The sequence below is a fragment of the Sparassis crispa genome, assembly GCF_003851025.1.
Source record: "Sparassis crispa DNA, contig_000004F, whole genome shotgun sequence".
NCBI lineage: Eukaryota > Fungi > Basidiomycota > Agaricomycetes > Polyporales > Sparassidaceae > Sparassis > Sparassis crispa.
The window spans coordinates 2636025-2653505 of record NW_020939751.1 but is presented as its reverse complement, the minus strand read 5'-3'; the positions used below and the strand labels follow the sequence as shown (position 1 = coordinate 2653505).

The window sequence follows — 17481 nt, the reverse complement described above, 5'->3', positions numbered from 1 at the left end:
GAAGTTTATGCTTGATTTTCACCATTACTTTTCAAGGTACTGAATGTGTTGTCGTTGTGCTGAGTCTGCATTGCATATAATTTATAAACACTTCTACATACCATATGCTTGAGGGGATCAAAGTCATGGTATTAATGCCTGCCCCGCGGTCTCGAATTCAAGTCCAAGGCTCTTATAGAGGAGAGAAAACTACTACCTGATATCATACGTAAAAACGAAAACGAAACGGAAATGCCGACGCGAATTTGCATCCAAGACCAGTCCTTCAAGTCTCACATTCAGTAACTCCCATTCGCCTGGAGACACGAGTTAACGGTGCAACGACTTCATCAAACTGGTGTGCTCACTTTGTCCCGCAGCTGAGATATGAATTGCTGATAGCTGGGCAAGACATCTGCACGGTCCTGGATGAGACAGCTGAGAGCCCACAACCGCAGCGGGGGCTCGCCGTCCTCCTTGACGATGTACAAGTGTGGGTAATATGGCCCACGTCGCATCTCACGCGTCTTTTGAATGACAGCGTTCACACGCTGCGAGAAGGGGTTGTCGAGGAGCGGCAATGTCATCTATTGTGATGTATTTGGTCAAAAACGCAGTGAAAAAGAGAGACGTCTAGAGAAACGCACCTTCCCACCTCGTAATACCTCGTAGTTCGGTAGGTTAAAGACATCCATGATCAGTTGAGGAACGGCATCCCGCCCAACCCACAGGAAGATCGTCTGGCCGTCCTCGATAAGGAATAGTCCATGTCTCTCAAGCCTTTCTGACGTTGGAGGAAGAGGTGGGGGCATGATAACACCCTCCTCTCCAACAGTTCCGCACTGATTGCACCGCTAAATTTAGCGATAGAAGGTATAAGACAAGTGCGGAATTCGTACCTCAGGAGGCATGTTGTGTAGCGAGTAGAATATGGGATAGAGGTAAGGTACGAGGAGCTGCGAGGGCATCGTCGTCAGGAGCGCCTGGGCATACGCCCTCAAATCCGGAGGAATCTGGGCGCTTTGCCGAATCCCAACCTAAACATCAGATGAGCAAAAAAAGACTGCCTACAGGATACTTTCACTCACGTTTTTCAGTAGACCAAGGACAAGGACAGGTAGCATCTTCAGGTTCTCCGAGATTGCCAACTGCGCACTAACGCCTGCACCGCCAGCGGTCATGTTTGCCTTGAATGCGGTGAGGATGTCAACCATCTTCGCCATGAGCGCATCGCGAGCGTCCTCGAGCTTGTGTGTGAGGGAGCGCTCGACCGCCTTGTTCGCGAGCAGGGTCGCAAGTGCGACTTGATCTGCGGAAGCGAAGACATCAGAGAGGTTGTTCGTAGTGGGCAGCCCGAGCGTGATGACACGTATGCGGCGCTCGCCTGATATACCACTTGAGATCAGTATACAACTAGGAAGATATATATGTTGTCCGCTCACCGTAGCATGTCGTGTGCAATACGGCCGTCTGGAACACGACGAAGGGTGCAGTTATGGTGTCCTCGATCTGCACCTCGATAGCATACGACTGGTCCTGAGGAACGGCAGGCATGGCGAGTAGGTCCGTAGAGCGAACAAAGAAGTTGCCGTGGAACGACGACATACGCAGGTCTAACACAGCAGCCGTCAATACTTCTGGAGTAAATGCGCATACTTGAGAAACATACTTTTTGATGCACGAACACGCATGACAGCCTCCAGCATGATCGGCATAGCCAAGACCTCTCCAAACTCGTGCGCGAACTTAACAGCATCTTCGGGGCGGGAGGCGTTAAACGCAGGATAGAAGTAGGTCTGACCAGAGGTGTAATGAGGCAGGCAAGCTGAGGAGAGAACGACGTAGTCAGATATCAAGACATCATTTGAGGTTATGCTCAAGCTTACCGAGGGTTGCAACATCCTGGTACGCGGCGCTAAAAAGGAACATATCGACGGACACTTGGGCCCTCGAGCACTCAATGGCAAACGTTTTGTAGAAGGGTGATGCGGCTTGTAGAAGCCCCGACTCCTATGATTGCAGTCGCGTTAGGGTACAACACTTCAACAACCAGGATACCCACCTTGCTAGTGCCAAGGATCTTCGGGTCTTCCCTGTTCTTCAGGGCGCCAGCGCCCAGGGTGGGCAGACTGGACGTGAGGACCATGATCTTGCCACCAATAGGAGCCTTTGCAGAAGCTTAGAAATTCAGAAGATGCAGCAACAATATGACACAGACCATCAACTTGAAACCAGCCTGCAGCGCAGGGCCCAATGCACTTCCAATGGTGTGGTTGTCTTGGAACATATCACTGAGCCTGCCGAGGAGCGCCTCAAGAGCTAGGCGAGAATCTGTGAGGTTGATGAGAAGATCGGTTGGCTTCGGTAAGAAAACGTCTTCAATGTCGGAGACGACGAGCATGGATGACTCGCTCGAACCAGCCTGTCGTACCTTAGGACAAGCACATAATATATGTATGCGGAAATAGCTTACTGGCAATGAGAAGAAGTACAGCGAAACATCAAAGGCGACAATCGCGACCTTGGTCCTGTTATCCTCGTTCGGAATGCGGTCAAGGTTCTCAAGTATAGTGCGTGTCGCAGTAGCCACCATGCCAGATTGAACAGCAGCATGACTGACGTCAATCAAAAACACGTACACCGCCGGTTGGGGGGGTCGAACCATGTATTCTGTAGGCGCGACGAATTCGACGACTGCATGGTTCAGCTCTGCACGCGCCCACCTATCTCCAGGTTGATTCCGGACTTGATCCCAGTCGAACAACTGTGGAACTTCATTCGACATGTTGCACATACAGCATCGCCAGCTATCACCCGTCAACTGTGAGAGCGCTTTACAGGGACCTCGGTATGCACTCACCGGTTACCTCCGTCAATGAACTGCACGTACGGATTGATGTACGTCCTGCATCGTCTGCAACGCGCTATAACTGTGTCCGACACGACCGGTACCGGGTCGTCTCCCTCCTTGAGCGACCGATAGGGCGTGATGATGAGCGCGAGCGGAATTTTCGACTTGTTCAGCAGCGAGCTCGACACCGGGATCGCATTCAACGTGGACCGTTGGTACGACGCGGGTGCGTTCGCGTACGGCGACGGCGAGATGCACGCGTTCGGTGGCAAGCAGATGTCCGGCGGTGACCGCTGCAGCTCTCGTGGGTCCGGTGGTGCCGTCAACAGGTTTGTCGTATACAACCGCAGCGATTTCTGCCCCATGTTCATCTGCCCGAACTGGTCCGCCAGCGCGCCCACCGGCGCCTGTGGCTGGCCGAACCCGGGCGCATTGATGTACTCTGGTTCGGCTTGCGCCCCAGAGAAGTACGAGGCCTGCGCGCCCTGCATCTGCATCTGCTGCTGTTGCTGGAACTGGTTCTCCACCGCGAGCCCTGGGGTGAACAATTGCGTTGGTTGCTGCGGCTGTTGGGGCGCAGTCCCGTATGCCGTGGGACCCAAACCATCAGCACTTCCATAGTAAGCTTGCGTCTGGCCAGCAGCGTATTGACGGCGCTTCGCGTGATGTTGTGGGTTCGTCGGGGGAGGAGATGCGGATGGTGAGTCTATAGGACCGTCCGGCCCTGCAACTCCTGCGACAGGCACTTCCCATTGCGAACGTCCGGTAGCGGTTTCTACATTTCCGTTATCATCTACATTCACAACTGTGGAGATATAACACGCACCGATGAAGAGGTACCGCTGGTTGTTTGCGTCCCTAAGACTGCTTCAGAATGTTACACGGACTCGTGCGCGGGAGACCAACCATTCTGCAGCCCAACCTGGCGGCAACTGCTGTGAAGGTGACGCCATCTTCTGACGAGATGAAAGAAAAGGACTTGAGTAAAATGGAGGAAAGGAACGAAGCGGTGAAGTGAAACGTGACACGACACGTCACTCATGTTTTCCCGTTTTCAGGTCTCAGCCTCTCAGAAGAAGGTTGGTATGTTCTTATCATGTTCCACCACAACCACGCGTAAATAACTTCTTACATTCTTGACGGCGATTTCTCAGTATGTCAAGTCACTACCCTAGTGTTAACATATTTTCTACCAGAGTGCCTTGGGAATATTGTTTGACAATATTCCCATCCTCAGCCCGGGCCTGAGATTGGACGACAAGTACAGTTGACCTTCCGTTTGCGCCGCTGTATCTGTTAGCCTTCCTGTCTTGGTTTACGTCGGTGTAGAAGTAATCGTAGGAGGTGAGCCTTGTCCTTTTCATGGCATATTTTAGCAGCCCTGTCTATTCAGGTTGGATCGTGAGTTTCATGGTCAACGTGCGAGATGGTGGTCCCTGTTCCGGATACATTTCCTCAGCGTTATCCGGCAGTAAGCACCCATTTTGGATCGCCTTACAAGACGACCGCATAACTCATGCCAAGCCTTTGACAGGACTTACTCTGGGTCGGGTAGCATTATTATGACTGAGCAAGCTGGTTTGTTTCGCTCTGTCAACGCCGCTCCTCTGAATATCTGTCTAGGCCGGCGAACGTCGTGTCATCTTCGCTATCGGGTATTTATGGTTACCTCGTTATTGAGTACTTACCTCTCGTTGCAGTCTGAAGCTCATCATATGGCTGGTGCCTTCTCTGATCGGCCGCACGGTTGCGGTATGTTTCGTCGGAATGCTCCCTGAGCCCGCCTACTCTATCGTGATGAATTCCCTTGGGGATGTACTCCGGCCATGACTCCTGGCAGGGTGCATCGGCTGTATCGCAGGCTTCGGCCAGGCAGTCACTGCATTCTTCCCCTCCCAGACTGGCGTGCTCGCTTCGCATCCAGAGACAGTCGTGTGACTTAATTCCACCCACATTCAAGCTTCACCATCATATATTGTTGACCAAGGGCCAGCTGTTATCTCCTTGTAACCTCAGCCTCGTCTTCGCATTAGTCATGACTATATGTTTCGAGGGGAAAATAGCGCGTCGTGGAGATGCCCTCTCGCACAGCAGCGGATAATTATCGGGATTACTGCATACTGCGTAGTGGGCGAGGGACGTCTAATTAAACTGTTTCTTGTAGTCAGATCACAGACTCGATAAATTCACCATCAACTCAAGGTGTTGCCTGCTCCCAGTCACTAGTCACTGGCCTCGTCCAGTGTCGCGAATTAAAATCTTGCACCTAGTTGCGCCTGGACACAGCACTACCCAGGCTCCTAAAACCATCCGTCGCTATAGCGTTCTCGCTCCTACATCCCAACATATGTTTTAAATGATCATGTGACATATGTTTTATGCGACTTACCTGTTTGAGAGACTATTGCCGGAAAAGGATAGCCGAACGAGAGGAGGAGAACGCTATAGGACGGCTGGCCAAACTGGTCGTCCGAGGATACGCCGAGCGCGCATACCTAGAGTTTCCCGCTGGAAATCTCGAATAAACCCTAGCATGGGTCTTGTTGTCTGCAACGCGCGCGACCCAAATTCGGCGTTCGCGTAGTGCTCCCCCTCGTGTAGCATTGTAGAGATATGTTGTAAAGCCAAAGTACAGTGTGGTTGTCTTAGAAATTAATAGGAATGCTCTGGTTGTAAGTGCAGGGTCCCGAGCTGCAAAAAATCAAGTACTAGTGCGACACATCAACTTAGAGGCTCGCAGGTTGAGGGTGACCTCAGAGCGAGGATTAGACAACTTGGTGGTCTATCAATTGAAAATTTTAAGCCGTGCCGTGCTCCCATGCCCCGAATCGACAACATTGCGCGAGGGGCGGCGCACGACGAGCACTACGCGAACGCCGAATTTGGGTCGCGCGCGTTGCAGACAACAAGACCCATGCTAGGGTTTATTCGAGATTTCCAGCGGGAAACTCTAGGTATGCGCGCTCGGCGTATCCTCGGACGACCAGTTTGGCCAGCCGTCCTATAGCGTTCTCCTCCTCTCGTTCGGCTATCCTTTTCCGGCAATAGTCTCTCAAACAGGTAAGTCGCATAAAACATATGTCACATGATCATTTAAAACATATGTTGGGATGTAGGAGCGAGAACGCTATAGCGACGGATGGTTTTAGGAGCCTGAGCACTACCACGCCCTCGTGCTCCCTGTTGAAGAGTGGCTGAGCTAGACGAGAAACCGAGAAAACGAGTTAAATTGGCGAGAACGTTGCGAGTGTCACATGCACGTTTACGATATCCATCCCCGCGATGCTCATCCCGAATCGCTGAAGCGTCTCTCTGTTTTCTTCCAAGTGGGACATGGACGTTAACGCGCGCACAATCTCTGTGCGCTCCCGGTCACCTTACCCGTCTGCTCCGAAACTCTCGAAACCCATGCCGAATGAAGACTCAATGTCTGTGGAGATGGCGGAGATCGGTGAAGTCAAATCAGCAAAAGAGGAGGATGCAGAGGGCAGCAATACAGGCTCTATCGAACCCACTTTGCCTCCAGGACGCATAAATCATTATAAGGCGAACATCCAGTTCGCAGCCATGTGTTTGTGTCTGTTTCTCGCTGGTTGGAACGATGGCACTACTGGTCCGCTACTCCCGCGCATACAGAAAGTGTATAATGTGAGCTTGAGCCAATATACCTTGTTGAAATTGCGGTCGTTGAGATGAATAGGTCGGATTCGCTCTGGTATCATTGATTTTTGTGTTCAACTGCGTGGTAGTATTCAGTAATGTCGTGCGTATATCCAGAATAATATTCACGTCTGCTATCTAGGGATTCGTAGTTGCGGCGGCTGCAAATGTCGCACTCACTGATAAATTTGGTTTTGGAATTGTATGTCATCATTAGATTGTCCAACTCCATACACGCTCACTGTGGTGATTAATTCACATAGGTGATGGTGATAGGTTTACAAATACTCTCGGCGTATCGCTACAGTCATATGAACACAGTACTGTCACAGGATCGGTTGCCCAAGTGATAGGATATGCGCTCGAAGCCCCAGCACCACCCTTCCCGGTCTTCGTCATGGGTTACGCCGTCAACGGGTTCGGCTTAGCCCTGCAGGTAGTTTGACTCTCGTTTCCTCACCATATCTTCTCGTTTATGGATCCGCATTTCAGGATGCAGGCGCAAACGGCTATGTTGCCAGCCTTGCCCACAACTCAGCAACACGGATGGGCATATTGCACGCCGTGTACGGTAGGTTTCGTGAACTAATATCAATCGCCGGCACCACATCATTGTCTGTCTAACAGGCGTAGGTGCGCTGTCGTCACCCCTTGTGTCGACACAATTCTCGCAGCTTCCTCGGTGGTCCCTTCATTACCTAGTGTCGCTCGGCATAGCTCTTGCGAATACCGTCTTTTTGATCGCCGTTATCCGATTCAGAACACAAGACGGTAAATCGCACAATCCACACCTTAGTATCATAAATTGGTGAATTTCTACTTCCAGAGTGCCTAGCAGACATAGGACAGGCCCCTGCCGACCACTCAGCACTGTCAAACAGCGAAGACAGCAAGTACAAGCAAATTTTCCGTTTGCGGCCACTGCACCTTCTGGCATTCTTCATCCTAGTCTACGTCGGTGTTGAAGTAACCATAGGAGGTGAAGTCCTCAACTTCGTACCAGAGCGTGTCATGTCTTAAAAGTTTCTCTGCTCTGGCAGGCTGGATCGTTACTTTCATTATCAATGTACGTGAAGGCGGTCCGTCTTCTGGCTACATTTCCTCCGGATTCTTTGGCGGTAAATTGCAATTCAAATATTTTCCAGTAGCGTAGCTAACGTTGTGCATCAATAGGACTTACCCTGGGTCGGGTGGCCCTACTCTGGCTGAACAAACTGGTTAGAGGCTCGTTTCTCTCGCTGTCAGCACCCTGACAATCATCGTTTCAGATTGGTGAACGCCGCGTAATATTCCTCTACATGCTTCTGGCTATCGCGTACGTCCATCTTCTGCTTGCATCTCCTGTACTTGACCTTTTGCGCCACCCGCAGTCTCGAACTCGTCGTATGGCTCGTGCCCTCCCTGATCGGGGGCGCCGTTGCAGTGTCTTTTGTAGGCATGTTCCTCGGGCCCATCTACCCGATCGTCATGAACCATTCCGGGCGCATACTTCCGCCGTGGCTTCTCACTGGGTGTATCGGATGGATTGCTGGCTTCGGACAGGCAGGCTCCGCTTTTTTCCCACTCCTGGCTGGGCTGCTGGCGTCACGCGAAGGTATCAAGAGTCTGCAGCCGTTGTGCGTTCACATGTTTTGAGTCTCTGCCTGCGCTCTTCATGATATGTTGTAGGCTTGTGTCCATGATGTGCTTCATGTTCTGTTTGTGGGCGCTCGTGCCTAGCACCCCGCGCCGGTTTGAGTAGCCCGAGGATCTCAGGTTCTGAGTTGCAAAAGGCATACTGACTTAGACGAATACGGTCCAGTCGAGGTTTGGGGTTAATTTAATGCTATAGAAACAATGGTTGCAGAACTTGGCTACTGATAATTGGCGTTTCCAAAACTTCAGCATCTTCATTTAGCGCAGTACATCCTCATACTAATCTCCGGGTGCACTCAGGTCAACACTGGCACGAGATGTACCAGGACGCAGGCCTCCCGAAAAGACTAGCGAGCAGCCAGAGAAAAACGTCAGGTCGCGAGGACGAGCGAATCATGACCAGGGTCTTACCTAGTGAACAGCCAGATACTATTGGTCGAGGAAGGAGGACGATAGGCTGCTATCCTCGACGGCTGCTCACTAAGTATTCACAACGCTGCTTTCGACGAGGCAGGTTACGGTGCAGACCAGGGCTTGCGCGAGTCAGCCACTTGAAGCTTGAGGCCTTGGCACTGTGTTCGTTTAGACTTGGTAATTAAATCTATTAACCTCTATTTACTGGGGTCTCCTCACTGTCCCTCCATCTCTGGCTCAGGTGGCACGTTCTACAAGGATTAGCTGGACGTCTGCAGAGATGGCACAGAAGATCTTAATCATTAATCAGTGCGGACGCTGGGGAGTGTTGCACCGTTGATGGGTCCTTCCAACCACTATGATAACTTCATCTTTTTGGTGGATGTTATCCTCTACAAATCTCTTCTGAGGAGTATCTTATATAAAAAGATGACATTTTGTCAACTACTGACGTGAATTACAGAGGCCAGGGCAACTCGCACAACCCCAGTACTACAAATACAGACCAGGTATTCTCTGGGCCACGTTCTTTGTAAGGAGAAATTTGATTTCGGCGGGATAGATCGACGTTCGCATTCGAAATGACAAAGTGCCGCTTAAATGAGGGGCATGGTAACATTGACTTGCGAGCAATGGAAGGTGACTGCCAATCATTACTATAGGCCACAAACTGCCTAAAAGCCTCGTAACACTGAAGTATTGCTCGCAGCTATTGTCCAGCATGATGCAGAACAACGATGAAGACACCGGGACTGAGATGCATGGGTTAGAAACCAACGCTACCTGAGAAGAAACGCGGAGGCAAAAAAAAAGTGGTGAGGCCTCATTTTCCACGGACATTTTGGGCCAAAAATGGCCTTTTCCGAACGGACATTAAAACAATTTACCCTCGGATCAGGCCTAATCGGGGGGTCTCCTGCCGTCACACTACTGTACTAAAACGACCATTAATCCGGCCAACACCCGAAAAATCTTTAAAATTTCAAATAGTGTATTTGCAGTCAATATTTCTTACAGGGCTATCTCCTTTACTTTCCTTAATCAAGGGAATAACCCTGGTAAGCAAGAGTTGGTCTCTGAAAATTGCTGTGATGCGTGACTGGGCAGATTGATCGTCTTAGTACCGTGAAGTCGGGTTCAAGTTGCTACTAGTATCCATGCGTCACCGCGCGTTCGATGTTGAAATCCGTTGTGAAGGCAAGGCTCTTGACGAGTATTCCGTGGAGGTAGTAGATGATAGGACAGTGTCGTGCTACATCCCTAGCGAAGCTGGAAAGGTGAGATTTCATAGTATGCACCTCCGCATCAGACTCTCAGTTTTAAGTCTTTTTTTGCCCTGTAGAATTTCAAGATTCACTGGAAGATGCCGCACGGGATCTCTCATTTTTGTGCTGTACGTTGTCTTTTGGATGGCCGTCGAGGCGGCAACTCTGGGTGTATGCCGGGAGAATCGGGTTACCGTGACGGTCTGAGGACGTCCGTGAATTCTAAACGACTGTACCAATTCGCAGAGGTTCACACCACTGGTACTGTAATCAATGAGCCCATTCCTGCATGCCTGGTTAACCCTCTCAATTTTTTTCCTAAGATGATGATGCTGCATCATTTGCCGAGAATGTCATAGTGGACCTTGGTGTAATAGCTGTGCACATCTGTAGAGTCAAGAAAAAAAGGATGTCCCCTTTTTCCAAACCCACCACCTTTCCTGACGTTATTACGCTGCACGAAAAAAGCAAAAAGCAGGGTACTCATTGCATAACGTACGCTGTTTGTTCCACTAACATGGCCATGCTGCTAATATCTGTACTGTTTCTTCACAGGATGGGGGATACCATTGATGCTGAAGCCTATAAGCATTGGCACCCAGAATATCTGGATGCAAAGACCATGCCGTACCTCAAATTCATATTTAGGTACAGACCTCGAGGTATGTTTCTGCGTATCTCCATGGATAAACAATTCTATGGACGTTGATGATATCTATCTTTTCCATTAGCAATACTACAAGCACAAGGCATCATCCCCGCGCCTGCAGAGGATCTTGACGAACGGACATCCGATTCAGCCGATTTGGAAACCGGCATCAGTCAGACCTCGTCCACGAACATGCATAGCCAGAAGGATCGCAGCCATTCCCTCAATTCTGTAAGGGGCAGAAAGCGTGCACGAGCGGCTGATGACGACCTTGGACCGCGTCCCAAGCGTCGGAATGAGGCCACATCGTCACAAGAAGGCGTGCATACTGGAGCGCCGGCTGCGGCCGAGCACGGAGATGCGCACACGAATGATATCAAGCCAATGCTTGGTAGACCCTTACAAGTCCAAGAATGGCCAGCGAGCCCGGAAATTCTCAATTCCCAGGACATGAATACAAACACGTCAGAAGCAGAAGAATTAGTGTCTCTAGTGGTAAGCCTCGTTCATTGGCGTGCTCTCGGTCATGTAGGAATGACTGTGAAACCAAACAACAGAGGCAGCTGAGCGGTGTCCAACAACAGCTGGAAGTCATTCAAAGTAAGATTGCGAGGTTCACCGGAAATGTGGCTGGTGGTAGCAAGCCATCATTACAGGCTGTAAAGAAGGAAGAAAAGCCGAGACCCGGATGCCTCAAGGTCAGAGATTGGGAGCCTGAGGTAGTGGATTTAACACTGGATGATTGAGTTAGAATGGGTTATGATGTTTTCATTTTCACCGAGATGCCGATTGTTATTCTGAGTCGCATTTGAGGTGATCCTCGCCCACTCTCAATTGCATACAAGTCTGATACGGTTGCGGCTCGTCCGCCGCAACTTAGTCCTCGATACTGATAGAATATTTATCCATTATGATCGTTCTGGAGAAATGGCACACTTGCAAGTGCTATATATGTATGCCTGTGTATAACATGCACAATAATATCTTGCTTTCAGCAGACAGCGAAGAAAACATCATGAATATTTGAATGACGCATTTGGTGTCATGTACGAGTTTGGTCACAATATTCGTGGCAACAACATTAACCGCGACTACCATCCGTCTAATACCCTGGAGAGACACTGTACAACGGCTTCGAGATCAACATTGTTTGTAAGGGAAGGAAACCTGAAGAATACTCCCTAACTAATGAGCCTGATGAGACGGTGAGCTGCTACGTCCCAAGTGAAGCTGGGAAGGTACTAGTAAGTCTTGACTTTCATGATTATTCCAAGGTCTTCGTTATAGTGAACGGATGTCACTTACTTGTTCAAACCTTCGAGATTCGGTGGTCAAATTTTGACCGACGTGCCACTGGTGGATACCCGACCACTGTGCGAGGCATCATAGACGGTCAGCGAACTGGTGGCTGGTGGCAGAGTCTGTCAACAGGGACAGTCAGGCAGTCGTTCTGGAATCAGAACGTCAATGGACCAATTACAATTACCTTCTCAAACCTTATTCTATCTGATAAGACGATACATGTATGAGCGGGGTGTAGCCCTCTGGGCACAAAATCCTTGGGTTTAACTCGCAAGGACCATCTCTGAAAACAAAGCATCGTTCGCGGTGTGAGGCCAAATCCAAGCCTTTAAACAACTTGAGAACTTCAAGTTGAACTCAGAGAAGCTGCGTAGATATGTGACGAAAGTCTATCCACCCGCTACGGTGGAGTTGTAATGTCAGCTGGAGTCATTCGAAGGAGACTGACAGCGTCGATGACGGCGCAGCGCCATCCACAGCATTTATGTAAAACCGAAGAAAAATAGTCGAGCACTACCGAGACACGAAGTGTTGGTAGACAGTGCGGGTGCCATCCACGATCCGACTTGAACTCTTTGCTACGACAGAACAAACTGAACATTCATCTGAAGTCACTGTAACCATGACCGATGAATACAGAGGAAAGACCAAAGAGCAGATGAGAGGATTCTGCCAACGAACGAAACGTGCGAGTACTGATTGGTGCATACTCGCGATGCACAGCGCTCAACAGCAAGCAGCATCACTAATGCCAAAAGCCACTATCAAACTAAGTTCCATCGTGCGCACCCAAATTGATCCCCCAAGTCTGCGAGTTTGTACTGAATGTGCGCCCGCCGTTGCGGCTGGAACCTCCTAAGGTTCCGGTGTAAACGAGTCCGGGCTGGAGGGCTTTCCAACCACCAGGGGCATAGAACAAGTCACCGTCAGGCGCACGGGTGTGACAGACGGAGGAACTAAGGACCAGGTAGGCGACATACGCTCGGAGGTATCACGTCCATCATGCTGCGTGCCGTTCCTAGAGGATTCTCAAAGGGGAGGACGTCCGCACGCGAGGGAACATGACAAGGTTCTACGGAGGAGCGCCGGGTAGCGAAGAACAGCAATTCTGATCGGTGCCGGAGAACTGTCTGGGGAAACACGATTGCGCGGGAACCATCAGGTAGCGAAGGACATTGACAATGACAAAGAGTGTATAATACATACCCTAGGTATGAGGAGAGACGAGGGTAGGTTCGCCAGTATGTTCTCGACATAACAATATTCGCGGACTGGAAGTCGGGAGACGGAGATATAGAATGACCATCGCCGTTGTGCGAAGAAGAAGCAGCATACGCGCGAGTTTTATTTTAGTAACTGAAGTCTGGTGGGCGGCATTGGATGGCCGCTGGCTGCCCGCCGTTAGCGTGGATGTACATGATGCGAGCAAAAGCCGCCAGCCACATACCCTTGAAGCAGTGTGTTCCGTTCGAACCCAATACCCTGCAGGAACATGCTCTGCAATGTCAACGAGGCAGTGAGCTATATCTAAAACCAGAGTGACGAGGGGGAACAGGAAAGAGGGATCTGCAGCCGGTTGCTGAGCACAGGTCGGCGACACAGCTCAGCCGCCAGCGGCCGCAATCTTTAGCGCTCGGCGGAATTACCCAGAACCAAGCACAGCCAAATCCCGCCCTTGCCCGGTTACTTATATCTCTCGCCGCTCATTTCCATCTCCATACCAGTTCCGTCTCCTTGTTCAGTCCTTTACTACGTGCGTGCTCGTCGTCTCTCGCGTCTAGCTCAGCTAACTGTTATCAATGTACAGGCTAGACATTCACGATGTGCGGAATCTTCGCTTATTGCAGTTACCTTCAGGAGAAGGTTAGTCTCTGGTCGCTTGTTTCATTGCATCGCGTGTGGGTACGGTGGCGACGAGAGAGTACAGATGCCGCGGTTCAAGCGGACGCGATGGGACGACGTCTGTGAGGTGGCTGGCGATGTCGTGCGCCTGTGTTACTGCCACATCGGGCATGCTCAGGATAACAAGCATTCGCATCAGTTATGCTGTCTGTTGCTGCTGGACATCATTCTGTTGCAGTCAATGGTACGACGCGCGGAGCAGAAGTGTTCTAGAGCGCATACCTATGACCGGCGAAGAACGTGCCTCATAGCCGTTGTCCGAACGTCATCGAGAAGGAGGCTTGTTTACCTCGTTTCGCTGATCGTCCACTTTGGAGCGCGTCGTCATCGTGAACACGCTGCCGCGACACGCATATAATGATCGTCTGCCCTTTGACCTGACCGTGCTGATGCGCCGTCACTCCAGGATCGGAAGACTATCTGTGAGATCCTCGTCAATGGCCTCGCAAGACAGGAGTACCGCGGCTACGACTCCGCAGGCATCGGCATCGATGGCGACAAGCCGGGAGAGATGCTCTTCTTCAAGGAGGTTGGCAAGGTCGCCGGATTGCGAAAGCGTATCGCGGAGTCGAACGTCGACACGACCAAGACATTCCTCTCGCAGGTGTCCATCGCGCACACCCGCTGGGCGACGCATGGTCCCCCGTCCATCGTAAACTGCCACCCGCTCAAGTCTGACCCAAAGGCCGAGTTCACCGTCGTGCACAATGGCATTGTCACCAACTCCGCCGCGCTCAGGCTCGTCCTCCAGAAGCGCGGGTACAAGTTCGAGAGCGAGACCGACACGGAGGCCGTCGCAATCCTCACCAAGTATATCTATGACTCGCAACCCGACAAGCGCATGTCGTTCACGGAGCTGATCAAGACAGTGCTGAAGGAGCTCGAGGGCTCTTTCGCGTTTGTATTCAAGTCGTCTCACTACCCCAACGAGGTCGTCACCGCCCGTCGCGGTTCGCCTTTACTGATTGGTGTGAAGACCGAAAAGAAGCTCAAGGTCGACTTCGTCGATGTCGAAGTCTCCGGCCCTGAGGGAGAGAAAATGGATGCTCGTAAGTGTGTACAGAACTTGGTGACGCACGTGTTCTGACGCATCTACTCAGTGCCGTCAACCGCCGCCACCAGCACGCTACTCGCGCCGCCCACGCAGCACGGCCCTAACCTGCTGCGCTCGCAGTCGCGCGCATTCATGTCGGAAGACGGGATGCCGCAGCCGATCGAGTTTTTCGTCGCGTCGGACGCGTCGGCGATCATCGAGCACACGAAGCGGGTGTTGTACCTCGAGGACGACGACATCGCGCACATCGCCGAGGGCGAGCTGCACATTCACCGGCTGCGTTCGTCGTCGACGCCGGGCGGTGCGCCTCCGCCGTCGCACCGCACGATCGAGACGCTCGAGCTCGAACTCGCGGAGATCATGAAAGGCAAGTTCGACCACTTCATGCAGAAGGAGATCTACGAGCAGCCCGAGTCCGTCGTCAACACGATGCGTGGTCGCGTCAACTTCGACAAGAACGTCATCACGCTCGGCGGGTTGCGCGCATACCTCAACATCATCCGCCGCGGGCGCCGCATTGTATTCTGCGCGTGCGGCACGAGCTACCACTCCGCGATTGCGACGCGCGCGATCTTTGAGGAGCTCACGGAGATCCCGGTCAGCGTGGAGCTTGCGTCGGACTTCCTTGACCGCAAGACGCCCATTTTCCGTGACGACGTGTGTGTGTTCGTCAGCCAGAGCGGTGAGACCGCCGATACGATCCTTGCCCTGCGATACTGCCTTGAGCGCGGTGCGCTCTGTGTGGGTGTCGTCAACACCGTCGGCTCCACGATCTCGCGCGAGACACACTGCGGTGTGCATATCAACGCAGGCCCGGAGATCGGTGTCGCGTCGACCAAGGTGAGTCGCTATATGCGCCGCTTCTCGTGAATCACACGCTCAACCTCTGTGTTTCAGGCATACACGTCGCAGTACATTGCCCTCATCATGATAGCGCTCCAGCTCTCCGAGGACCGCATCTCGCTGACCGAGCGCCGTACGCAGATCATCGAGGGCCTGCACAAGCTGCCAGGGCAGATCAAGAAGGTGCTTGAGGGCGACAAGGGCCTGCAGGAACTAGCCACTGGCGTGCTCGCTAACCAGCGCAGTCTGCTCATCATGGGCAGAGGATATCAGTGCGTCATCCGTCACATTTCGCCCCTGCACTCGTGCTAACGGTGATGACCTTTGTAGGTATGCGACGTGCCTTGAGGGCGCGTTAAAGATTAAGGAAATCTCGTACATGCACTCGGAGGGGATCCTCGCTGGCGAGTTGAAGCATGGGCCGCTCGCGCTGATCGACGAGAACATGCCGGTGATCATCGTGATGACGCAGGATTCGCTGTACCCCAAGGTGCAGTCCGCGTATGCGCAGATCACGGCGCGCAAGGCGCAGCCAATCGTGGTGTGCAACGAGGACGACGACGGGATCCCCACTGGCTGCAAAACGATCCGCGTCCCGCGCACTGTCGACTGCCTGCAGGGCCTCCTCAACATCATCCCCCTCCAGCTTCTCAGCTACCACCTTGCTGTTAGAAATGGGTTCGACGTCGATTTCCCACGGAACCTGTGAGTGTTTCTACGTCTACTTCTCTGCATTTCTTTGGGCTTGGCGCTGATTACTTGTCGATCCAGCGCGAAGTCTGTCACCACCGAGTAGACGCGTCGTTGTTTCGGGTTAGAGGACGAGACCGGGGGAAGGGGGACCCAGTAAGGCGAACTGTATATGCGATCACCCACGACGGACTCCAGCTGCGCTGAATGGACAGATTAGAGTAGTTTCTTCCGCACCACTCGCATTCGCGGACCTGACATTTCTGCATACCTCCCTTCGTTCGGGCTCTCTCTGCAGGTTATGACGCATGGACTGTGGCAGGCTGGCTTGCAATTTGTGTGTACTCTAGTGATCCAAAACGTATACCTTACAGCTGCCTTGAAAATGATACACATTTTTCTGAGGCTTTCTGTGATTTGTCTGGGGGTTAACTCACTAAGTGTCACATTGTTGTTGCGCGACCACGTGCTGGGAACTTTATCAGTCACAGTCAACTCAGGGTGTTCAAGTTGACTCCCGACACTGTAACGCTGAACAGTACGATATAGTACTGTAGGCCCCGGTGTAGTTTTCATATACGATACGCGATACTCACCGCTCCCAAGGTGGATAAATTCAATTAAAGGAACTGACAAGTGAGCCTCCGTCCTCTTCATCGATACCTTACAGACTCATTGTTTGGCGCGTCTCCGTTTTGTGCAGAAGCCCGCGAGTTTCATGGACCCTCTGAACGATGATATTCTTGACGAGATCATATCCTACATTGAGCCACAGAAAGTCTTTCCTTTCATGATGAGTTGCAAGAATTTCTACACTGCAGCTCTTCCTCGACTGCTCTCCGAGCTCCGTCTCAGTTATAGCTCCTGGGGTACCCGGAGGCTCTACAAGTACTGTGATTTCATGCTCGCAAAGCCCTCAGATCGTATACCGCACTTGAAGAAATTGACTATCTTGAACGATTGTTTTCACTCTGGTAGTACGGCATCCTTGGCAATCGTCATTCGGCACGCCACTCACCTTCAATCGCTATCAATCCAAATGTCCACCGGCTCCCTTGCATCATATCCCGGCCTAGTACATGCTTTGCGAGCTCTTCCTGATCTTCAATACCTGGATTTGTCGTTAGATCTGCCCAGCGCATACGAAGTACTACCCAGGATGACCAGCCATCCCCGAGAAATCGTACTTTCTCACTTCGATAATCCATACAAACCCGATGAATTGCTCCAGTCTTGT

The 17481-nt window shown here is 51.7% G+C and overlaps 4 protein-coding genes across 4 annotated transcripts; 3 read left to right on the top strand and 1 right to left on the bottom strand.

The window, feature by feature from the left end:
* Nucleotides 1-278: 278 nt before the first annotated feature.
* On the bottom strand, nucleotides 279-3783 carry SCP_0508950 (Protein transport protein; the record flags this gene model as incomplete). Its single annotated transcript, XM_027758950.1, has 14 exons — nucleotides 279-296; nucleotides 348-566; nucleotides 627-821; nucleotides 879-1016; nucleotides 1068-1363; nucleotides 1422-1592; nucleotides 1649-1804; nucleotides 1866-1989; nucleotides 2042-2146; nucleotides 2198-2401; nucleotides 2453-2786; nucleotides 2840-3605; nucleotides 3657-3688; nucleotides 3737-3783. 14 exons carry the CDS (start codon nucleotides 3781-3783, stop codon nucleotides 279-281), a joined length of 2805 nt encoding a protein of 934 aa, XP_027614751.1.
* A 2380-nt stretch (nucleotides 3784-6163) lies between these two features.
* Nucleotides 6164-8231, top strand: SCP_0508940 (MFS general substrate transporter; the record flags this gene model as incomplete). Its single annotated transcript, XM_027758949.1, has 13 exons — nucleotides 6164-6478; nucleotides 6531-6575; nucleotides 6633-6692; nucleotides 6754-6766; nucleotides 6823-6926; nucleotides 6983-7061; nucleotides 7118-7261; nucleotides 7317-7469; nucleotides 7531-7608; nucleotides 7664-7707; nucleotides 7759-7805; nucleotides 7861-8106; nucleotides 8159-8231. The coding sequence occupies 13 exons, from the start codon at nucleotides 6164-6166 to the stop codon at nucleotides 8229-8231; spliced, it is 1401 nt and encodes a 466-aa protein (XP_027614750.1).
* A 2129-nt stretch (nucleotides 8232-10360) lies between these two features.
* SCP_0508930 (hypothetical protein) lies at nucleotides 10361-11199 on the top strand (the record flags this gene model as incomplete). The annotated part of the gene is made up of 3 exons (XM_027758948.1): nucleotides 10361-10466; nucleotides 10536-10948; nucleotides 11011-11199. The coding sequence occupies 3 exons, from the start codon at nucleotides 10361-10363 to the stop codon at nucleotides 11197-11199; spliced, it is 708 nt and encodes a 235-aa protein (XP_027614749.1).
* A 2377-nt stretch (nucleotides 11200-13576) lies between these two features.
* On the top strand, nucleotides 13577-16350 carry SCP_0508920 (Glutamine--fructose-6-phosphate aminotransferase [isomerizing]; the record flags this gene model as incomplete). Its single annotated transcript, XM_027758947.1, has 6 exons — nucleotides 13577-13618; nucleotides 14064-14706; nucleotides 14758-15551; nucleotides 15609-15826; nucleotides 15885-16259; nucleotides 16326-16350. 6 exons carry the CDS (start codon nucleotides 13577-13579, stop codon nucleotides 16348-16350), a joined length of 2097 nt encoding a protein of 698 aa, XP_027614748.1.
* Nucleotides 16351-17481: the final 1131 nt, after the last annotated feature.